General features: G+C 43.3%; 1 protein-coding gene across 2 annotated transcripts in view; it reads left to right on the forward strand.

The window, feature by feature from the left end:
- Nucleotides 1–3,905: 3,905 nt before the first annotated feature.
- LOC137523101 (phospholipase A2 inhibitor and Ly6/PLAUR domain-containing protein-like) overlaps nucleotides 3,906–12,274 on the forward strand; it is a 44,750-nt gene continuing 36,381 nt past the window's right edge. The window contains exons 1-2 of one of the 2 annotated variants that reach the window (XM_068243318.1): nucleotides 3,906–3,967; nucleotides 6,874–7,040. In XM_068243318.1, the coding sequence (XP_068099419.1) occupies nucleotides 6,875–7,040 (166 nt within the window). In that variant the 5' untranslated portion in view covers nucleotides 3,906–3,967; nucleotide 6,874. Of the gene's footprint in view, nucleotides 4,003–6,873; nucleotides 7,041–12,274 lie in introns of both variants that reach the window. The other variant, XM_068243317.1, reaches the window with a different exon arrangement.

Here is a 12,274-nt window from a genome sequence, read left to right on the forward strand (position 1 = left end):
GACAGTTTTGTGTCTTCTTTTTGGAGGTAAGTCCACCAATTCCTTTCAAGCATTTTTAACTATTTTAGCCTGTCTTATCCTTGTGCCACCTCTGTTTACATCGCAAATACTTTTTATTTTTAAACTGGAATTGGTAAAACTGAGAAATAATGGTTTTTTTTCTGTTTTTTTCCTTTATCTCCCATTTCAATTTATAGAAAACAAAATTGTTAGAGGGAAAAAATGACATACAATGAAAGTCTAGTTTGTATTGAAAAAAACAATATATATTTCATTTCTGTGTCATAATAAGTAGAGATGGCCGAACCGTTCACCGGGCGAATCTCTCTGGGCCTTCTACTACTTCCAGGTCGCAATGACCCGGAGTAGTACGCCTGCACTGCCCGGCGGAGCGCATCCTAGATCGTGCTCCTGTGGCCGGGCACTCTCTGCGCATGAGCGTGACGTCACTCATGACGTCACGCACATGCGCAGAAAGTGCCCGGCAACAGGCGCGCGATCTAGGACGCGCTTCGCCGGGCAGCGCAGTCGTACTACTCCGGGTCATTGCGACCCGAAAGTAGTAGAAGGCCCACAGATTTTGAGATGTTCGCCGGCGAACGGTTCGGGAACCGTTCGCAACATCTCTAATAATAAGTAGGGATAAAGTTATTGCTGATTAAATAAGGACATAGCTAAACTGTCAAAACTGCTCTGGCCCATAAGTGGAAAACAAGGTCTGGATGTGAAGTGGTTGAGGCATATATATAGTTACATAGTTATTTTGGCTGAAAAAAGACATACGTCCATCGAGTTCAACCAGTACAAAGTACAACTCCAGCCCGTCCCCCACATACCCCTGTTGATCCAGAGGAAGGCGAAAAAAACCCCACCAGGCATGGTCCAATTAGCCCCAAATGGGAAAAATTCCTTCCTGACTCCAGATGGCAATCAGATAAAATCCCTGGATCAACATCATTAGGCATAACCTAGTAATTGTAGCCATGGATGTCTTTTAACGCAAGGAAAGCATCTAAGCCCCCTTTAAATGCAGGTATAGAGTTTGCCATAACGACTTCCTGTGGCAATGCATTCCACATCTTAACCACTCTTACTGTAAAGAACCCTTTCCTAAATAAATGGCTAAAACGTTTTTCCTCCATGCGCAGCTCATGTCCTCTAGTCCTTTGAGAAGGCCTAGGGACAAAAAGCTCATCCGCCAAGCTATTATATTGCCCTCTAATGTATTTATACATGTTAATTAGATCTCCTCTAAGGCGTCTTTTCTCTAGACTAAATAAACCCAGTTTATCTAACCTTTCTTGGTAAGCGAGACCTTCCATCCCACGTATCAATTTTGTAGCTCGTCTCTGCACCTGCTCTAAAACTGCAATATCTTTTTTGTAATGTGGTGCCCAGAACTGAATTCCATATTCCAGATGTGGCCTTACTAGAGAGTTAAACAGGGGCAATATTATGCTAGCATCTCGAGTTTTTATTTCCCTTTTAATGCATCCCAAAATTTTGTTCGCTTTAGCTGCAGCGGCTTGGCATTGAGTACGATTATTTAACTTGTTGTCGATGAGTACTCCTAAGTCCTTCTCCAAGTTTGATGTTCCCAACTGTATCCCATTTATTTTGTATGGTGCTAGACCATTGGTACGACCAAAATGCATGACTTTACATTTGTCAACATTGAATTTCATCTGCCATGTATGTGCCCATATAGCCATCCTATCCAGATCCTGTTGCAATATGACACTATCTTCCTGAGAGTTGATGATTCTGCACAATTTTGTATCATCTGCAAAAATAGCAACATTGCTCACTACTGCATCTACTAGGTCATTAATAAATAAATTGAAGAGCACTGGACCCAGTACAGACCCCTGTGGGACCCCACTGCTAACAGTCTCCCATTTTGAGTACGATCCATTGACCACAACTCTTTGTTTTCTGTCCATTAGCCAGTTCCCTATCCATGCACACAAACTCTTCCCCAGTCCTTGCATCCTCAACTTTTGCACCAGACTTCTGTGGGGAACAGTGTCGAAGGCCTTTGCAAAGTCCAAGTATATCACATCTACAGCATTCCCAATATCCATATTAGCATTCACTACCTCATAAAAGCTAAGCATGTTAGTCAAACAGGACCTGTCTTTAGTAAACCCATGTTGATGCTGAGAAATAAGATTATTTTCTACTATGAAGTCATGTATAGTATCTCTTAGTAACCCCTCAAATAGTTTGCATACAACTGATGTTAAGCTTACAGGTCTATAATTTCCTAGATCAGATTTTTTGCCCTTCTTAAATAATGGGAAAAGTGGGCTGTACGCCAATCCACTGGGACTCTGCTAGTTGCAAGAGAGTCACAAAAGACAAGATAAAGGGGCTTAGCTATAACTGAACTTAATTCTCTTAGGACCCGAGGATGCATGCCATCCGGGCCAGGTGCCTTGTCTATTTTTAATTTATTTAGTCTTGCCTTTACTTCTCCCTGCGTTAAGTATTTAATATTACAGTTAGAAGATTGAGCCTCTTCTGCCTCTGTAATTTGCAACAGTGCTGTTTCCTTTGTGAAGACAGAAGCAAAGAAAGCATTTAATAACTCTGCCTTACCTTGGTCGTCCACCATTGAGTTCCCACCCTCATCCTTTAGGATTCCTATATCACATTTTAAAAAAAATGTATATTAACCTTCTTAGCAGTAACCCCGTGTGTGACACGGGGTAAGCCGCCGGAGGGTGCCGCTCAGGCCCTGCTGGGCCGATTTAAATAATTTTTTTTTGCTGGACGCCATGGTGACGGGGGAAGCCCTCCAGGAAATCCCGTTCTTTGAATGGGATTTCCTGATCGGAGATCGCCGAAGGCGATCGAAGCGGGCGGGGGGATGCCGCTGAGCAGCGGCTATCATGTAGCGAGCCCTGGGCGTACCAAGCAGTGGAGTCATTATCTAAGTTATCAGACAAAATTCAGGTTCTCTTTTATCTCTTTAACTGGCCTGTGTTTGGCCAGCTACTGTGATGCCCCTTTTACACTTGCATTTTAAGTGTGCATTGCGTTACCCTGTAGCAGGTTGTTACCCCTTTACCGCAGGGTGCCACAACGGCAATGCAAGTGAATAGGGCCATTCACACTTACAGCATTGTGTCTCAATGTTCCGGTAGTATCCATTCCGTCATAATTCCAATGCACAGCCTGCAGTGGTTTGCCACATGATCTGTGCCTGCCATGCAGATTATGCAGTAATGCAAGTCAATGGACGATGCATTAAGTGTAAAAGACAAAGCATGGTGTGCATCATGCACAGACTGACGGGAATCCCAGTGATGTACTTCCTGTCCAGCTGGAAGTACATCACTGAGCGGGGGGCGGTGCTATGCATATGACCCTATCCAACAGGAAGTACGTTACTGAGCGGGGGCAGCGCTATGCATATGACCCTGTCCAACAAGAAATACGTCACTGAGCGGGGGCGGTGCTATGCATATGACTCTGTCCAGCCGGAAGTACATTACTGAGCGGGGGGCAGTGCTATGCATATGACCCTGTCCAACAGGAAGTACGTCACTGAGCAGGTGCAGTGCTATGCATATGACCCTGTCCAACAAGAAATACGTCACTGAGCAGGGGCAACCCAAAAACCTGGTGTAAAACTGGTCTGGAAGTTCTGAATCCAAATAACCAGTGATTCATCATGACAGCTTATATCTGTACAGACGATTTAAAGTAGCCTCTCTGTAGATGTCTCCCTCAAAGGTCTCTTGGCATCGCGAGGTTGAATATTGCCATTGTCTGATTTTGGCAATGCCACATCTAAAGCTAACTATTGTTCAGGGAGGCATGCGTGTTTTGTTTAAAGAACCACCTCCAAGGCCTGTTTTATTCTTCCTGGTTCCTGTTCACAGCTCAGTCTGAGCTATAAGACAAGCAAGGGGAAATCTGCCCAGGAGCTTTACTGGCTGACGAGCTGACAGTAGGAAAGGTAATAATCTGAGTTGGTCCCAGCAGCAGCGCAAGGTAAAGTATAAATCAGCTGTAGCCAGCTACTGCATATATTTGCAACAATATTTTTTATTAGTTAATAAGTTTAAACTACATGAACGTAAAACATTCCAGCATACGGACAGATACTGAACAGCATACATTCATCAGTGTGGCTACAAATTTTCACCAAAGTTATTTTTGCATCAAAAATCTCTTTTTTGATTCAAGTAATTTTTTTGTAAAAATCTGCTTGAATTTTAATCAAGCAAAAACATTTTTCGCATTTTTACCAAAAAGACGAAAGCGTAAAAAATAATTTTTTTACCACAAAATAATCGCTATTTTTCTGCGAAACAGCAAAAACAATATTTTACCACAAAAATTCACAAAAAACGCAAACTAATTTTTGATGGAATTTTTGCTCGAAAATCAAAAACAGGTGACTGCATGCAATGTTAATTGACATATGATCCGGTCTGGGTAATGGCTGGAAGTGAATTAGAGTTACAAGAATGGATGCCCAGACTATAGAGTAGCAGCAACATAAATCACAAAACAAAAAAGACAAAAGGAGGGGGGGGATGGGCAGGAAAAAGGTGCAGGGTCCCGGTAAGGATTGGCAATGCGGCAGTTCCTGGCAAGGTGCAATGGTGTTAGCTCTGTGGGGACAGGTAGCAATGGTGCCAAGGTTGCTTGGCAGAGCTGTGGCAAGGAGCAACGCTGTGTGGGGAAAAATAGGGCCAAGGGGGCCCCTTTCCCTTTTTACTGGGGGTGGGGGAGGCATTTGCTGTCTTCTTTTTTTTTTAACTGACAAACTTTTATTGAAATTTTTAACATGCAAAGATATGCATCAATTCATGAAAAATTTCCGGTTTACAATCAGTTAATTATAAACACCCTACATTATTACGTGCATCTCGTACGTCCCATATGGTCAAACCCAGGAAATCAAACCTACAAATTCTGTATAGTAAAGTTTGGCAGCACCAACACAAACATAGCATATAAAAGAAAAACTCAATAATGGGACAATAATTGCCACCTAATAAACAGGTTAACAAACACTGCTAACAGTAAGCGATAGCTGGAGTTACTAAAATCTAGAAACTAAAACCTAAAGTAAAAGCATTATTATTATTTATATAGCGCCGACATCTTATGCAGCGCTGTACAGTATATATATATATATATATATATATATATATATATATATATATATATTGTCTTGTCACTAACTGTCCCTCAAAGGAGCTCACAATCTAATCCCTACTATTATCATATGTCTATGTATGTATTATGTAGTGTAAGTATTGTAGCCTAGGGCCAATTTTTAGGGGGAAGCCAATTAACTTATCTGTATGTTTTTGGGATGTGGGAGGAAACCGGGGGAATCCGGAGGAAACCCACACAGACACAGGGAGAACATACAAACTCCTTGCAGATGGTGACCTGGCTGGGATTTGAACTGGGGACTCAGCGCTGCAAGGCGAGAGCGCTGACCACTACACCATCGTGCCGCCCTAGCATACCCTGAGACACTTTTTTTTTTTTGCTATTAACGCAACCTATTCCTTATCCGTACTTCACATACAATTCATTATATTAAAAGTTGTTTGGTTTTTGTTTGCTTCAGTGTCCCTTTTAACCCCCAGCAAGCCAGTAAATACTTAAAATAATTTTTAATGGACCTTTTCACCTCATTTTTCTACTGAATTCATAGTACTGAAAAGGTATTGTAAACTCTGTTGTACCGCAACGCACCACCGCAATGTGAAGTAAATGTCGCCTAGGCTTTACATTACAGTGCGGTAAGCCACATTAACCACTTCAGAGAGATAAAAACAGGGAACACCAAGAGCCCCAATAGTGTAATTCGTACTGGACAAGGTGGCAATAAGTTTGTATTGCTAAATACTCACAAGTCAGGGTCACCAGCAGGCAACCACTGTAAAGGCAGGTGGGGAGATTGTCCTGACCCCACTCAGGATTAAGAAGTCGCTCTCTGTAGACAGGAAGAAAGGGTAGCAACCATCCACCAAGGGTGGACTCAAAATTGTATACAATGAACAGAGGCGCCAAAAGTATAAGATTAGATTAAATGAGCTTAAAAACCAACTTAAATGGCAAAATTGAAGGAGGAAGTGGTGGTCTTACCTCCCTCAAGCAGACACGACAACGACTGCGATTCAGACAGTCAAACACATTTATTAGGAACTCCAAAAAGAAATGCAACGCGTTTCGCAGGTTCAACCCCGCTTCATCAGGCAATATAGGGAGGAGTATCAAACAATCTGCACAAGGATTCAAATTAAGCGCCTCTGTTGGTTTTTAAGCTCATTTAATCTAATCTTATACTTTTGGAGCCTCTGTTCATTGTATACAATTAACCACTTCAGGATCATAGGCTGACAACCCCCTAGTGACCAGGCTATTTTTTACAATTCGGCACACTGCAGCTTTAACAATGTGCCCCCCTTTTCTGCCCACCAACAGAGCTTTCTGTTAGTGGGCTCTGAACGCTGCTGCAGGGTTTTGATTTTTTTTAATTTATTTATTTATTTGTATTTTATTTTAAATAAAAATGTCTATTTTTTTAATTTATTTTTCCCTTCTCCCGAGAGCCAATAAGGGCGATCGTCCCTCATAGGCATTAGCCTATGAGAGGGGAGCGCTAGTCAGCTGCTGCAGGGGACAGCCCTGTCACTTGTCAGATCCCCGTTAATCTCCTCCCCCGGGACTTGATGTCAATCAGCGTTAGGCGGTCCTGGGGCAATCTGTTAGCTCTTTACAATAGTGGTCCATTACATTGTATCTAGGCTGGATTATCTATGATGGGTTTGAACTATCTGCGTTCTTTCACATTGGCCAAGATTTTTTCAAATGGCTGAGAATTTATTTGCACAGAATGAAGAGTTTCCCCAAACGACAACATCCTCTGAAGGCTGAGATGGATATTCCGCAGCAGCCTCACTGCCCGATGGATGGGAAAGTGCAGATGTATAGAACTTCTACTATCCATAGGACATATGCCATTGTATTCCTCAGTATTATGGCTGCACTTTGGTCACAAGGTATGTGTATTCTTATGAGGGCCCATATGCCATTCACTTTTTCACCTGAGTTTTCTCCTAGGAGATAATATTTCATCTTAAAATTAAAATAACTTTTCAGCATGTTGCAATTCAAAAAGTACCAAAAAGTAGTTGAAAAAATACTATCAAAATTATTTTGAGTGTCTTCTGTATGCTCACATCCAGGCGGCTGCTCTGCTGCGGTGCCACGCTTTGGTGCGCTCCCGTGCGCGATTGCGGATCACCGATCCGTGTCCCCAGCAGAAAAACCGAAGCGCTCTTACTAGAGGCTTCAGTCTTTCTGCCAATAAAATTGCCCGCGTTCCCCTTGTGGTTCCGGTTAGCGAGAAGCACAAGGAGAAAAAAAAACTCAAGGTGGCCATCTTGTGGCCAAATAGTAAAACTACATCTACATATTTTTTACATTACAATTTACACATATAATAACATTAAAAATTAACTGTTTATTTCCCACACCAAAATATTACCCAAATACATTTTTAATGGAAAAAAAAATTACAATAAAAAAAAACAAAACATAAATAGTTACCTAAGGGTCTGAACTTTTTAAATATGCATTTGAAGTGGGTATACTACGAACATTTTTTAAATTATAAGCTTGTAAATAGTGATGAACGCAAAACGGAAAAAATGCACCTTTATTTCCAAATAAAATATTGGCACCATACATTGTGATAGGGACAACATTTAAATGGTGTCATAACCAAGACAAACGGGAAAATAAAATGCATAGTTTTAATTATGGTAGCGTGGATTATTTTAAAGCTATAATGGCCGAAACCTGAGAAATGATGATTTTTTTTCCATTTTTTTCTTATTAATCCTGTTAAAATGCATTTATAAAAAAATAATTCTTAGCAAAATGTACCACCCAAAGAAAGCCTAATTAGTGGCAGAAAAAACAAGATAGAGATCAATAAATTGTGATAAATAGTGAAAAAGTTATTAGCGAATGAATGGGAGGTGAAAATTGCTCTGAAGCATAAGGTGAAAAATCCACGCGGGCTGAAATGGTTAAAGAGAAGATGAAATTAACTCTTAGGAGAAAAAAAGGAATTACATATGGGCCAAAGTATCATTCCTGTATTATTGAATGGAAAATGACATTTATTTAATTAGCTTACTGGAAGATTGAAGTTAAAGAGGAACTGTAGTCAAAAGGGGGGAAAAATAAATCAATACAATATAACGTGAGATGTTTCAAATCATTGATATTTGGCATGTAATTTGTTCATATTTTTTGATCCACATGAGCCTGCAGGTCATCATCTTTACTATTGGCAGACATAAAAAAAAAGAAACAGACAGCACCAACTGCCATATTATCTATAACCACACCCACTAATAATGTGATAGGCTAAAAGGTTGTTTTTTTATAGATATAAATATGCACAGAGGGAGATGCTGGTTTTTCTGATAAAACTCTTGTTTTATGAGGAAAACCTGGAAATAGAGCTCCAAAACAATCAGAAACGTGTATTTGTATTATTTCATCTTATGCAAATTAAAATGTAAGGTAAACGCATACATTTGAAATCGGCGCCGGGAGACTTGGGCGCAGGATACAGCGGTATATAGCTGATCCTGCTGCTGCACAAGTTCCTGGCCGCATTCATTACTATTCCCCCTCCAGGCCGACATGGATAGTGGGGGAATGATATAATTCAGCTTCCAGCGATTGCTGGAGGCCGAATTATTGTGCTTTAAAAGCAACTTCAGCTCCTTCTTCTGACGACACTGACGTTACTCACTGAGCGCTGCAATAGATGTGATTCTATTGTAGTCTATGGAGGCGCCGGCTGCGCCCAAATCTCCTGCGCTGACAAGCACTACTCTAAGGTAAACATATTTGTAATTTCTAAGCACAATAAAGGCAAAAATAAATAAATAAATAAACATAACATGCTAAAAACTCTATTCATTTTCTTTTAGAACAAAAGTTTGCTTTCTTAAAGGGAACCTGAACTGAGTAAAATGATTTAAAATAAACACTTCAAATAAACATTACATAGTTACCTTGCCATCAGTTCCTCTCAGAAGCTCACCATGTTCTTCTGACAATAATCCCTTCCAGTTCTGACAACATTTTGTCAGAACTGAAATATATCAGTTGCTGTCAGTTATAGCTGAGAGAACAACTGATGTGCCAGTTATTGTCCATGTTTCCCTATGGCTCAAGTGGGCGATGTTACAGTTTAACGGTGTGCTGACGACCAGAAAGCTGTTATGGGGTAATGGCCATTTTCAAAATGGAGGACTGAGAATTCCAATGATCTCAGTGGACAAACAGGACGTGGGAGAGGAGAAAGAGATTGAGGAGTAGACTACACAGGAGGTAAGTATGACTTGTTTATGCTTACTAGCCGTCCCGCGTCGTAGCATACGCCGCATCTTCTATCTATCTAATAGAGTACGTGCCTCAACCTTGAAGCAAGAAGAATAAAGGTGGGTACACACATCAGATAAAAGTCTTTGGAAAAATGAAAGATCACAGACCAATTTTACCCCCTTCCATGTAGTATCAGAGCCACACCTACACAGTCTATTCTATTGAGCTGCACTCCCCATTAGATAGAAATATTTGCAAGATGCTGCACACAAAGTTGCTGTACACATTCAAAAGATCATTATCTGCAAAAGATCCGTTCCTGCAAAAGATCAGTACCTACAAAATACATTCATAGTCTATATTTCCATGCGGATTATTGTGGACATTTTTCCGCATAAGGGCATAAGCATCCGCATACAATGAATTTTCGATGCTGGTCGAAAACACAAATATTTCTGAAGATTTCCGTGAAAATTCGCCAAAAAACGAAAACAGGATTTTCGATGCGAAAATGACTTAGGCGAAAATTCGCAAGCAACACTGCTACATGCTACATTAGCACTATCCAGGAGCGTCACAGGGAGGATTCCCAATCAGGGATGCTCAAATTCGGCTTCGGGAGATATCCGGATTTTTGCTATCCGGATATCTCCCAGTAATGCTGTGCGGGCTGGGCGGGGGGGTCAAGCTTACCTCTCTGATGTCTTCTTCGGTCGTCCCTCAGCGCCTCCCACGATGCGGTCCAAGCGGCCGTCACCTGATTACAAACACTTCCTCCTTCCGGTTTGAAGGAGGAAGTGTTTGTAATCACGTGACGCGCATGGAGCGCATCGTGGGAGGCGCCGAGGGACGACCGAAGAAGACGTCAGAGAGGTAAGCTTGACCCCCCCCCGCCCAGCCCGCACAGCATTACTGGGAGATATCCGGATAGCAAAAATCCGGATATCTCCCGAAGCCGAATTTGAGCATCCCTATTCCCAATGCCCCCTTTTTATACAACCGGAGGGACCGCGGGAACCACAGCGGCACCCCGGAGGGGGAGGCTAGGTGCCGCAGGCGCCCCCCCCCCAAGCGTGGCCAGCGCCAGGGAGAGCCGTCTGCACCCACCTCCCAATATTAAAAACAGGCACTTACCTTAACGTCCATTGCGTTCTGCTACATGCGCATTAATTTTCTCATGGAAAGCATTTTGTGCAGTTTGTATCCTTTGGAGGCAGGTGGTGGATGGCTTGCTCCGGTGGTGTGAGCCCTGGAGTGAGTTGTCTGCACCTGTCCTCCCCCCCCCCCCCCTCTGGAGTGCTGTATGTGAGCCAGCCCTGAGCTCTAAAGCTCGGGGTGACCCATGCTTCACTCCTTTCTCATGTGGTGCCCCCAAGTTAATGCGCATGTAGCAGAACGCAATGGACGTTAAAGAGACTCTGTAACAACCAAAACCTCCCCTGGGGGGTACTCACCTCGGGTGGGGGAAGCCTCCGGATCCTAATGAGGCTTCCCACGCCTTCCTCTGTCCCACGGGGGTCTCGCTGCAGCCCTCCGAACAGCCGGCGACAGAGCCGACTGTAGCTTCAATATTTACCTTTGCTGGCTCCAGCGGGGGCGCAGTGGCGACTTTCGGCACGGAAATAGACGGAAATACCCGATCTCCGTCAGGTCCGCTCTACTGCGCAGGCGCCGGAAACTTGCGCCTGCGCAGTAGAGCAGACCCGACGGCGATCGGGTATTTCCGCCTACTTCGGCGCCGACAGCCATCAGAGCGCCTGCACAGGAGCCAGGAAGGTAAATATTGTGTCACGGCTGTACGGAGGGCTACAGCGAGACCCCCGAGGGACGCAGGATGGCGTGGGAAGCCTCATTAGGATCCTGAGGCTTCCCCCACCCGAGGTGAGTACCCCCCAGGGGCCGTTTTGTCGTTACAGTTCCTCTTTAAGGTAAGTGCCTGTTTTTAATATTGGGAGGTGGGTGTGGACGGCTCTCCCCGACGCTGGCCACACTTGGGGGGGTCGCCTGCGCCTCCCCCTCCGGGGTGTCGCTGTGGTTCCCAGGCAGTGAGAGAGCCCGGGACCCTGTGGTCCCCCCGGTTGTATAAAAGGGGGGCATTGGGAATCCTCCCCGTGGCGCTCCTGGATAGTGCTAATGTAGCATGTAGCAGTGTTGCTTGCGAATTTTCGCCTCGAAAATCCCGTTTTCGTTTTTTGGCGAATTTTCACGAAAATCTTCAGAAATATTTGCGTTTTCGACCAGCATTGAAAATTCATTGTATGCGGATGCTTATGCCCTTATGCGGAAAAATGTCCACAATAATCCGCATGGAAATTCAATCTATGCGGACGTTTATACGGAAAAATGCCCGCAATAATGCGCAAGAAACTTCTCTGAATGCGGGCGCTAATGCCCTTATGTGGAAAATGTCCGCAATCATACGCAAGTAATGCGAAAATGACTGGCCTTAGGCGAAAATTAACGTGAAAAAATTAGATTGAAAATTTGCCTGTCAAAACGAAATTATGCGAAAATTCGGTAAAAATTTATCGAAACAAATTTTTGCATTTTTGCTCATCACTGGCATGTAGCAGGGCGACTGCTTTGCAGTATTGGTTTTTTGACCCTGCATAGTTTGGCATGCAAAAGTAAATGCATATTTGCATGAGCATTGCCTCATGAATAGCCAATTAGGCCAGATTTGCAAAGCCAGACTTGCTAGGGTAGGCCTCTTTTCCACGGACAGTTGATAGGCAGTAACATGCCTCTCAATCTCTTACAACTGCTCACTACTGCCTGGTAACAGCTTGTTGCTGCCTGGTATCTGCTCACTGCTGCTTGGTAACTGCTTGCTGCTGCCTGGTAACTGCTTGCTGCTGCCTGGTAACTGCTTGCTGCTGCCTGG

This window comes from Hyperolius riggenbachi, chromosome 6, assembly GCF_040937935.1.
Source record: "Hyperolius riggenbachi isolate aHypRig1 chromosome 6, aHypRig1.pri, whole genome shotgun sequence".
In the NCBI taxonomy this organism is placed as follows: Eukaryota; Metazoa; Chordata; class Amphibia; order Anura; family Hyperoliidae; genus Hyperolius; species Hyperolius riggenbachi.